We start from the raw sequence: 12302 nt of genomic DNA on the forward strand, positions 1-12302 counted from the left end.
GTCTTCAGTTACTCTTATATATCACAGCGTAGATTTTACAGTGCTTGAGAGAAAATGCACTTCAGTAGTTTATAATGGAATGTAATTACCTTTTTCAATGATGATATCTTTCACATTAGTTTGAAAGTTTAGCTTCTGATAGTTCTTTATGCTTAATTTACCACTTAGTCTATTTGCCTTAATCCTTTTCTATGTTTAACAAACGTAGGGTTCAGGCTACCATCTTGTCATATTCCTGTCTGAAGCTTTGCATACTGTGAAAAATCTTCCACTATTCAAATTCTGAAATGTATTCCAAAACAAACGCAGTTAAAACAAGTATTTGTGAGCCATGCCTACTCAGTCAGTCTACTGGAGAGCAAGGTTATCTGGTAACAGAGTGTAATCTGGTAATCTGCAGTGTGGGAAACAAATGTAACAGATTGTAAACCAGTGTAATCTCCTGTTTTAATTAAATCTAATGCTACCAGTGCAATTTTTATTTCAATATATATGTATAAGCAGGCAGTTTCTTTATCATATTTAAAACTACCCACATAAGGGTTTTTTGGGGGATCAAAATGTATCTGCTTCCTGGGTAATTTATCCTTTCTTGTATTTTAAACAAAAGGAATGAAAAATGTTGCATATATTGTGAGGATAAACAGGATATAAATGTAACTATTCAATTGCAATTAGGGGGAGGGAAAGTTTAGGAAGCCTGAATCTTAATCCTTGGCTGTATATTTATGAGAATTATATGTTTGAGAGTTAAAGGTTACTTAGTTTCCTAGCACAGTTTGAAGTGACTTTTTAATTTTTTTTAAATTTTTGTTACTCTTCTTTTTGAGATTCTATAGGCAGAAAGATAATATATAATTAAAAGGTAGCAGTATATTCATTATTTAAAGCATGCATTTTGTAGTCTGTTTCTGGTTACTCTACCAGTGATGAGCAATGTTGCAAAAAAAAAAAAAAAGCTATTTAATTTTTAAATTCTGAATGCCTTCCTTTTAATGGTGATTGTAGCATCCTTTAATTTGGGAAGGGGGGAGAAGCTCTGTATTTCACATTCCTTAGTACAACAGGGTGTAGCTATACTGATGGGACAAGAAGTTTAGTTTGTCATGTTTTCTTTATTTAATTTGATTTTTAACATTTAAGAAAACTGGTTTATTTTACTTTTCAGCTCCCTTTTTCAGATATAGATTCAAAATCATGCTCTAACCATAAGAGATGTGAGGCTGACACTTAGTGTGGTTAACCCAAATTTGTCAAATCAGACCTATTGTTAAAGAATTTTCAAACGTGGGTTTCTCTAGATTTGCTTTATTAACAACTCAGAGCTGGGCCACCACCGCAGTGAATGGCAACCTTCCAAAAATTTCCCAATCTTATATACCTTTTTACCACCCATTGTCCCAGTCCAAAGTCTTTGTAATTTTCCAGTCGATCTCGGTTCCCATGTCGTTATCATTCATCAATTTATCTCATCAGTTCCTGTGTCCCGGTTCTTCTGAAGTTAGTGGTCGTAGGTAGAAGGTCTTGGATCACCACGATCACTTATCTTCCTACGCATCAAAGATCACCTTTGAATTTCTGAAAATCACTCAGGCTATTCTATTAATTTATCTTGTTCTAAAGTTAATCACTTACTCCCATGTCTTAGGTCTAAGATGTATGATCCTTCTTCTATTGATTCAGCTTGACTGGGTTTCAAGCCAGCCATGGAGGGGGAGACACGTAGGCTTAATAAGCAGCTTATGCATATTGTTTTATAAGCACCTGCATTCTATTAATCATATTTAAACCATTTCTAATCATTAGTTATATGTCTAATATGAATAGTCTTAAAAACAATAAGGCTTAAGGCCTAGTTCCTGAATAGTCTTAGAAACAAGTTCCTTTTACACCTATTCCTTTTGATTTTGCACTTTGCCAATTACAGGAGGATCATCTCTCTTCACTTTCAGATGTCTTAATTACTAGCTTGACTGAAATTACTTAGATGAGTAAAATAGGATTTGGTCTTAAACCTGCATCCCTTGGTATATTGGATGTAAGTGGCAAGGGGGGGCAGGCTGCAGGGGTGTGGCCTCTGGGAAGAGGTCAGGGACTGCCCAGTGCTGGACATAGCTTGGCAATAGACCCACCACAGGCCAAAGCTGAGGCCATCAGCAAAGTTTGTGGCACCTCTGTGAAAATATATTTAAGAAAGGGCAGAAAACACTGGACAGAGAGAGGAGGAGGGAACAAAAAGTGTGAGAAACAACAGAGGCAACATCAAGGTCAGAGAAAGGAGGAGGAGGAGGTGCTCCATGGTGCTGGAACAGATATTCCCTGCAGCCTGTGGAGGATCCATGCCAGAGTAGATGGATATTCCTAAAGAAACTGCTGCCCTTGGAGAACCCACAACAGACCAGAGGAAAAGTGTGAGAAGGAAGAAGCAGCAGAGAGAAACCATTATGTACTCACTGTAACCCCCCACACCCATCCCCTCTGTGCAGCTTGGGTGTGTGTGTGGAGGAGTCTGGAGTGAAGCTGGGCATGGGAAAGGGGGGGGGGGGGGAAGGAAAGGTGTTTGTTTAATGTTTGTCTTTTTGTTTCCCACTACCCAACTTAGTAATTACATTTTTATTTTAGTTGGCAATTAATTAATTAATTAATTTTCATCAAGTCTGCTTTGCCTGTGACCATAATTGGTAAGCAATCTCCCTGTTTTTATCTTGAACCACAAACTTTCTCATTCCTGTTCTTCCTACTTTCTCTCCCTGTTCTGCTGAGTAGGGGGAGTGAGCAAGCAGCTGGGTGGGAGTTTGGCAGTTAATCAAGGCTAACCCACTACACTTGGTCAGTGTTAATAATGTACTAGGACTCTTCCATTCTGAAACCTTGACATGTAAAATAGTGTAGATTTCAATTATTTCACCATTCATTTTTATCATCTTTTAAAAGTTTAGTACTCACTCAAAATATATGCATAAGTATACAAGAGCCTGAAGCTATCTACATAAGCATATCTTTAAGGTGAATTATAGTTACTCATTTATTCCAAAACTACTTTTACCTCATCAGTACATCTGAGTTGCTATGTAATGTGTGGGTGATTTATTTATTTTTTTTTTTTACAGATACCAAAGATGATGACTAGAAAGATTAAGCTTTGGGACATTAATGTCCATATAACCTGTCATTTATGCAATGGATACCTGATTGATGCCACCACTGTAACAGAATGCTTACATACTTGTAAGTAGGAATATAATGCTGTGAGTAAGCTAAAATTGTTTTTTTACTTGATGTGCTAGATGTTTTAACAGTTTTAGTTGAAGTTTAAAGTTTTACTGTGTATCAGACAGAATAATGTAAGCTTTTCTATGCACTTATAATTTTTCAACAAAAATATATTGTTTTGTGAGACAAATAAGGAGAACAAACTTGAAACCATATATAGTAAATAGTAATGTATATGTTTAGGAATGTAGTTTTAGAAGAAATGTGGTGTGCTTTATAGAGATGATATGATGTTTCAGATTTGCCAGAGATAATTTTTTCCACTGCATTTGATTTCTAGATGCTGTTCATCAGCTTTAATGTATTTGCTTTTCTTGTTTTTATTCCCATTCCTTTTTTAGCTCATTCTTGAGTCCCTTCTCCATGTGCTCCAAATCTCAAGTTCCTTGGTGTTCTGAGTAAAGCATTTAGAACCCTAATCTAGGCTTTTGCTTTGTTTTGTTCCAAATTCTGTAATGCTGCCATTAACTATTAAAATTAGTCTTGCTAGAGGGTCACTTTTTCATTGTTCTAAAATGTATGTATTTATTTATTTACTTATTTGCAACCCTGAAACTTGTACTGCAAGCAGGTGTGCTCAGTTCACATAGGCCATACCATTTCTCAGGAATGCATTTTTAGAGCAAACCTATGGGATGTTTTCTGGAATATTCCTTATTATAAATTTATGTTTTCAGAAAGTTTTGTTGCTTTTGTTTTCATCCTTAGACTTATGGTATTAATTCTGAGGGGAGACATAGCCTCGTATTGTGGGTGGAAGGGTGGGGAGCAGCTTTTTAAAGAACAGCTACAGCAAAAGTGAGTTTTCCCACTGTTTCTTCATTTGTACCTTTTTAGTTTGTCTGTGACAAACTGAGTTGACCTGTGCTGAGTTTAGTTTAGGAGGGGTTGGTATCTCCTTATTCAAAACTGGAGGATCTACTGATTGCAAGTGAGAAGTTAGTGGTTTTAGAAGATGGGTTTGGTTCTTCTGTTTACTTGGTTCAAAGAGGTTATGGCCTCATCCTTGCAACTGGATCTGCTAGTATATACCACTGGAGCAGACTGTTATGCAAGATCTGGGCTTAGTGGGCAAAATTACTAGGATTGGTCCAATAATAACCTCTACCAGCAACAGTAATTTCATCTTAAATATGTAAATACAGTATATAAGCAAAGCAAATGTAATGACTTTCTTGGCTTTAACTGGTGTTTATTTAAACGTACCATCATGTCTGAGAGGTAGATGGCACTACAGCTACAGTTCTCTTGCCTTATACCATAAGGGCTGTTGTAAGGTTGCCTAAGATTAAAGGAATCACCGTTTAAGGAAAAGATGTTTAACCTTTTTTAATAATAAAAAAAAAATATATAATTTAGGTAACTTGAGCTTTTTTAATTTCTGAAGTTTGAGCTGGAGTTCATTTAGAACTTCAGGTCAGGAAAACACTTAATACTGTAATGTATTATTAGTGGTGAAAAAATAGTAGTACTGGTTAAAATGAGGGAATTGTTTTTCTTTGAATCAAATATATGGTTGTGTATAGACTTAGAAACAGTTCCAAAAGCATGCTGCTCTGTAGTATCCATTTTAACAGTTTTTCTCTATATACTAAAGACCTTTCCTCATTTAATTTTGATTGAAGACTAATTGTAGTGTATTTTGTGAAAATGAAAACATAAATTGCATTTGAATAAAATGATTCAAAGCACCTGACTTGAGGAAAAAGAAATTACTCTTTTGCCAAAGGTTTATTATCATAACACATTTTTCTTCTATATGCATCCATGATAAACAGCAAATTGGCTAGGTATCTTAATGACATGCAGTGTCTGTAAAATCCTTTGTGAAAGCTGAACAGTACAAATAAATATGCTACAGACCTATTTGAAATGCTATTCTAGTAACTTTGGAAAATGGCACTGTGTTCCAAATTTGAGCGTGTTTTGTTAGGAAGACTCCAACTAGATATAATTTTCTTACCATAGCTACAATGCACCACTTCTCTGAATTGAGAACAGTCATGAAAAATGTTCATTAAAAATGTTCTTTTCTCCAGGCTGAACAACCCCAACTCTCTTAGCCTTTCTTCAGAGGAGAGGTGTTCAGTGCTCTGATCATTTTTGTTGCCCTCCTCTGGACCTACTCTAACAGGTCCATGTCTTTCTTGTGCTGGGGACCCCAGAGCTGGATGCAGTACTCCAGGTGGGGTCTCATGAGAGGAGAGTAGAGAGTGAGAATGATCTCCCTCGGCCTGCTGGCCACGCTTCTTTTGATGCAGCTCAGGATACAATTGGCTTTCTGGTCTGAAAGCGTGCATTGCCAGCTCATGTCCAGTTTTTCATCCACCAGTATATCCCCAAGTCCTTCTCTGCAGGGCTGCCCTCAATCCATTTGGTCCCCAGTCTGTACTGATATTGGGGATTGCCCTGACATAGGTGCAGGACCGTGCACTTGGCCTTGTTGAACTTCATGAGGTTCACATGGTCCCACTCCTCAAGCCTGTCAAGGTTCCTCTGGATGGCATCCCTTCCCTATAGGGAATCAAATGCACCACTCAGCTTGGTGTTTGTCACGGGGGAAATTTAAAAATGAGAGAGTGGTTCGGATCGCTTAAAGAATCACCTCCAATTGTATTAGCAATAGGAAAACGATTTAATAGATATTTGCATAAAAGTGCGACTTCACAGAATTCACTGGCAAGGTTCACTCTATTACTTAGCACATGGATGAAATGCACACAGGAAAATTAAATCAGAATCAAACTAAACTTATGTATATAGGGACCAAAAACTTAATAGGGTAAAAGGAAATGTGGGAAAGGGTAAGGGAGACCCTCCCATTGAGTCACGAGGTTCAGAGAAGATCCCCTTGCTTTCTAAACTCCTGTCAGAGTCTAGGTGCAGCTGGATCGACTCCTAGTCCCAGACTTGGTCAACGGTTTATATCTAAAGGGATTATGAGTATAATAACAGCCTAAAATTAATTCATAGCTGAATAAAAATCACGAGAGTAATTTAAGTATAAATTTGAAAGTATTAACTTATAATATACTTGCTATAAAATACTTAATAACTTATAAAATACTTGCTATAACTTACTATAGACTATTCAAGTTAGTACACGTGCGTGCATAAAGACACTAAGAGACATACATAAGACCTTTGGGACCATGCACTACTAAATTATACTGGAAACATTGCCTTGGGCCTTAATGGTATTACTTTTGCAAATTAATCCCTGGTCTTCCCATATAACGCATGCATCCATATCAATAGTTTGCCATTTGTTTGCCTTTTGTAGGGCCCATACTCTATGTTCCATGGGATAGAGTATAGTTCCATGGTGATTTAATTCCAGCGCAATGATTGGGCATATGGTGTATACCAAAGCATTACGTATTGTCAGAACAAAAGCTGTGGCTTTACTGTTAGTATGGTCATAAGTGAAATTGATTAGATGCCACCAAGATTGGAATTCTCTTTCAAATTTAGTTGCATTATCCCAAATTACCTTTCCAATCTCAGTGGATAAGGCGCCCTCATCATCTTCCTTTATAATTGCTGCCACAGTTGATTGTATCCATAATTGGGCTTGGATACAACTAAGAGCTAGAGAAACATTATTTTGGGTAGTACCTAATGCATTGGTGATTAGCTGGTGGTCTTTTTCATTATTATTTTCCCACTTAGGTAATATATCAGCCAAAAGCCATTGACTAGTTCTTAATGCCGTCAAAGAAGATTGTAATGGGTGTTCTAGATTTTTGTAAATTACTGGTTGCCAAGTGTATTTTGTTTGCTAACACTTCAGCGTCTATGCTGTTTAATACTCTTAGTCCTGTTCCCAGGATGCCTGTTACATCTCTTCTTGATCGTTTTGGAGAGGTGAGAATCTGTCCATGTAATCATGCTAACCATCCTGTATAGGATGTTATCAGGAATGGTGAGCAGGTAGGTGTATTAGCTTTGTGTGGCAAGGTTTTGGTAGCGGGGGGGGGGGGGGTGTGTTACAGGGATGGCTTCTGTAAGAAGCTGCTGGAAGCTTCCCCTGTGTTCGAGAGAGAGCCCATACCAGCTGGCGCTAAGACGGACCCACTGCCGGCCAAGGCCGAGACAATCACCGATAGTGGTAACGCCTCTGTGATAACATTTTTAAGAAGGAAAAAAAGTTGGGACAGACAGAAATGGCAGCTGGAGAGAGGAGTGAGAACATGTAAGAGAAACAGACACCAAGGTCAGTGAAGAAGGAGGGGGAGGAGATGCTCCAGGTGCTGGAGCAGAGATTCCCCTGCAGCCTGTGGTGAAAACCCTGGTGAGGCAGGCTGTCCCCCTGCAGCCCATGGAGGTCCACAGTGGAGCAGATATCCACCTGCAGCCTGTGGAGGACCCCACACCAGAGCAGGTGGGTTCCTGAAGGAGGCTGTGACCCCGTGGGAACCCCGCGCTGGAGCAGGCTCCTGGCAGGACCTGCGGATTTGTGGAAAGAGGAGCCCACATTGGAGAAGGTTTTCTGGCAGGACTTGTGACCCTGTGGGGGACCAACGCTGGAGCAGTGTGCTCCTGAAGGACTGCACGCCATGGAAGGGACCCATGCTGGAGCAGTTCGTGAAGAACTGTAGCCCGTGGGAAGGACCCACATTGGAGAAATTTGTGGAGGACTGTCTCCCGTGGGTGGGACCCCAGCTGGAGCAGGGGGAGAGTGTGATGAGTCCTCCCCCTGAGGAGGATGAAGCGGCAGAAAATAATGTGTGTGAACTGACCATAAACCCCATTCCCCATCCCCCCTGTGCTGCTGGGTGGGGGGTGGTAGAGAATCCGGGAGTGAAGTTGTGCCCGGGAAGAAGGGAGGGGTGGAGGGAAGGTGTTCTGAGATTTGGTTTTATTTCTCATTACCCTACTCTGGTTGATTTGTAATGTGGGGTCCCACCAAAGCCGCTCTATCACTCCCCCTTCTCAGCTGGACAGGGGGGAGAAAATATAACAAAAGGCCCGTGGGTCAAGATAAGGACAGTTTAATAAAGTGATAGCAAAGGTTGCGCGCGAAAGCAAAGAAAAACAAATGTTATTCTCTACTTCCCATCAGCAGGCGATGTCTAGCCGCTTCCTGGGAAGCAGGGCTTCAGTACGTGTAGTGGTTGCTCCAGAAGATAAAGATGCCCCCACTTCCATCTCCCTTTACTTAGCTTTTATATCTGAGCTGACATCATACGGTATGGAATATCTGTTTGTTTAGTTTAGGTCAGCTGTCCTGGTTATGTCCCCTCCCAAGATCTTGCCCTGCCCCAGCCTGCCATTGAGGGGAGGGCAAAAATGTTGGAGACACAGCCTTGATGCTGTGCCAGCACTGCTCAGCAGTAGCCAAAACACTGGTGTGCTATCAACACCTTTCTAGCTACTGATGCAGAGCACAGTGCTATGAGGGCTGCTATGGGGAGTATTAACTCCATCTCAGCCAGACCCAATACAGTAGGTTTAATTGCAGAGATATCAGCCTGCACTGATAGTTCCACTCATTTGAGAGACCATGTCGGGTTAAATAACACTCTTTGTTGTCCTATGTTTTTAATAATGTAGGGTCTAGTATTATGAATGTGAGGAGATAGTTTGATGGGTTGGTAAATTCGGTTGTTCGATTTCAATCCTGAATTGAAGGCCTAGGTCAGAATGAGTTGAAGTCTGTCCACAAACACATTATGTGTGCTGTATGAGATATAGTAAAAATATACCAACATTCATGTTTAAAAAGACAGGTATGTATGTTGTGTCTTCCCTCGGTGTAGTTTACAATGATGTATAAAGTTGATGTTATACATCTAGTCTGATCTTCAATTTGGCATCCTATTGAAATGGTATCTCCCTTAGTTCCTTTCAAAGGTGGAATTTGTTGATTTTCATTTTTGTCTTTAATCATCCATTCATGCCTGCAAAAGGTAATGTTATTGTGTAGTGGTGTCACAGATAAATTTAGATTGGTCGTAGGTGTGTCAAAAAGTATGTATGCATCAGTCCACGGCCACCCCGTCGTACACGAGGTCCCTAAGTCACATTCGCTAATCATAAAATCAAATAATAATTCCACACCATGTTTACCCCAGAAGCAAAGTGTGAGTACAGGTTGTGTGAAAGTGAAATTTTACCAGCAGTCTGGTTCTGAGAACTTATGGCAAGATTTCTCATTGTTTTTTGGTTTAGAAAAATTAGTGTAGTATATTTTGATTTCTGTGTGTTTTTCATGGGTAGACCCATTGATTGACTGAAACCCTATTTTTATTTCATCTCCTGGAGTGATAGTATTTGTTGAATGTTGTTACTATTGTGAGATATCCTAAGTCCTTTTATGTCTAATGTCTCCCATTTCCATGTATCTTTTAGATATGCTTCATCTCAAAGTATCACTAAGGTAGCAAGGTTCAGGTTTGCCTTATTTTCTGGTGTCATTCCAATGTTTCCATTATAATTTAGTAGTGCATGGTCCCAAAGGTCTTGTGTCTGGACCAAAGGAATTGTACTTATCCCAATTAAGAGAAAAACTGAGATTAATCTGAGGATAAACCGCCATAGTCATTGTTGCCATTGATACAGATCCATTTTCTCCTGAAAAAGAAAAGAAAAAAAAGTTTTGGTGGGGAAGGCTGAACAGGTTACCCCTTTATGATGTAGGATAAATGCATCTAGCACTGATTCTATGTTTTGCACCACTACTATCAGTAGCTTCCCAAGCAAGTGGGCCACGAGGTTTAGTTAGTCATAGGTACAATTCCAATCTGTGGCAGATTCACCATAACAGGTTGTCTGGGTTGCAGTGTTGTAGGACATTTTCTTTCATCAGAAGGGGGAGCACTGGATTCAGATGTTGCAAAGAATGCTCTGCTCACAGGGCTCCCAGTGGGCCCATAGATTATTTAATTGATCAAGTACTTTGAGTGTCCCACTTGGCCTCATGTGGCTTAAGGCTCTTTTTCAGCAGGCCATTGGCTCTTTCTACTATCCCATTTGATTGAGGATAATAGGGGGTGTGAAGTACCCATTGAATTCCTTCCTGTTTTGCCCACTCTTGCACCTCTTTAAATGAAAAGTGTGAGCCATTATCACTCTGGATTACATCCGGAGTAGGTACATCTGAGAACCAACATGGTAGCCCACATACTGTATTTTGTCCATCTGTTCTCTGGCGTTTAGTTGCTGTAAGCAAGCCAGAGACTACTTCCACTCCTGTGAGGATATATTGATATCCTGCAGAAGGTCTGAATGGCCTGATATAATCAATTTGCCATGCAGACCACAAAGTTTTCCTTTCATTGATGTGTAGAGGTGGTGCTTTAGCAGCGTGATCTGCTTGCAATTTCAATTTACATTGGGGACGTTCTGTAAGAATGGTTTCACATGTTTTCCTGTTTAGGGGACAACCTCAACTTTGGGCTGCGAAATAAAGTGCTTCTCGACCTGTCCCCCCTAATTTTTGATGTAGCCATTCCCCTAATCGTTACCATTCTGAATCTATTGTATTCTATAATTTTATTTTTCTAGTTCTGACTAATTAATCTACTTGTTTGATCCAGTTTGTGGCTGGTTTATTGTCTTTGGTGTGAGTTTTCACCCATCCCATGGTGAATGGTGTTTTCCTGTCTATGTTTAGTAATAGTTGCCAATCCTCAGTTCTCCAGACTGGGGACCCATTTACTTCCCAATTAAGGGCTTCCCATTGGCAAAGCCATTGTTTGGCTCCGGCCCACATGGCATAGGAGTCGACATAGATAACTTTTGCTCCATTTTCTGCTGCTAAAACAACTGCCCTTAGTTCTCCTACTTGTACACTACCTTCACCTTCTTCAGTTACTTGTCGGTTGGTGTTAATTTCTAATGCAGCCATCTTATATTGCCATTTATAATTTATTCTTTTTGCTGAGGCGCTGGTGGGCCAAATGCCTTCAGTAGGTGTTTCCTCAGTGAGGGGGGTGTGCATCTAGAATTGGTGAAGGTTTAAATGCTTGCGGGTTGTTGTTTATAGGCATTTGTAATTTGGAAATCTTCGTATGTCCTTCAGTCAATTGCATTTTATCTGCTACTCCCACCAGGTAGGAATATCATTTCCTGATGTGATACCGAAAAGCCGGTTGAAGAAACTCTCTAAGACTTGTTTTGGACTTTTAGAAAGCAGGCATTCTTTATTGCAGGGCTGGATGCATGGGGGATAATTCCACCTAGCGTGCATGCCACAGCTTTAGCACTAACAGGTTATATAGAATAACTAATTGCATATTAATCAGATTAGTATACATATACATAAAATAATTGCAACCGATTATCTTAGTACTGCCTACATCCGATCATGCACAATGAAGGATCCATTTGAGTCGAAGGGCTGCTTTTACAACCACTGACCCATTTGAAGTTCTTGTTGGCTGTCCTTGAAGTCTTTATTCCTGTCCTTGTTCTTTGATCTTGAAGCTTAACGCAGCTTCAATCACATGTGGTCAGTTTCAACATTGTTCTCATCTAGCGTACAGGAACATCTAGTCATAAGAGCCAAGAACTGCCAAACTTAGGAGTAACTACCTCTACCAGTTAATTGCTTGGCTATACTTTTGTCTATTGTTTCAATCATGGTGTTAGTATAAGATTTCTAATAATTATTTACCAAATCTCACTTTTACAGTCATCTAGCAGCAAACCAGTTTCCACTGCTAGTACAAAGTATTAAAACCATCAAAATATTTAGACATACCATACAGAATGTATGGAAATATGGTATCAGAATGTGGGTTTCTGTGCAATTGCTTCTGGGGGAGCAGTTCGTTTCAGGATTGTATCTAGCAGATTAAATGGTCCTCTAGTCTGAACAGGTTGTCCCTGATGTATTTTCTCAACTTGTTTGACTGCTCAGGCAAGAGACAAAAGTCCCTTTTCCCACTCAGTCCCTCTGTTCTGTTTCATTAAATGCAGTTGAGCTGAATAATAAAGGTCTCTTTGGTCCATCAAGATCAGTTTGAAATATATTGCAATAAGTACCATGTTCTGCAAAACCCCATTCCGAAATAATAGGATCA

The 12302-nt window shown here is 39.7% G+C and overlaps 1 protein-coding gene across 4 annotated transcripts in view; it reads left to right on the top strand.

Annotated features, from left to right (window-relative positions):
- LOC126035499 (polycomb group RING finger protein 3-like) overlaps positions 1-12302 on the top strand; it is a 135945-nt gene that overhangs the window by 69343 nt on the left and 54300 nt on the right. For all 4 annotated transcript variants that reach the window (XM_049794153.1, XM_049794152.1, XM_049794154.1 and 1 more), the window contains one exon: positions 3111-3228. In XM_049794153.1, coding sequence (XP_049650110.1) covers positions 3120-3228 — 109 coding nt within the window. In that variant the 5' untranslated portion in view covers positions 3111-3119. The remainder of the gene's footprint in view (positions 1-3110; positions 3229-12302) is intronic.

This window comes from Accipiter gentilis, chromosome W (genome assembly GCF_929443795.1).
Source record: "Accipiter gentilis chromosome W, bAccGen1.1, whole genome shotgun sequence".
Taxonomy (NCBI): Eukaryota; Metazoa; Chordata; class Aves; order Accipitriformes; family Accipitridae; genus Astur; species Astur gentilis.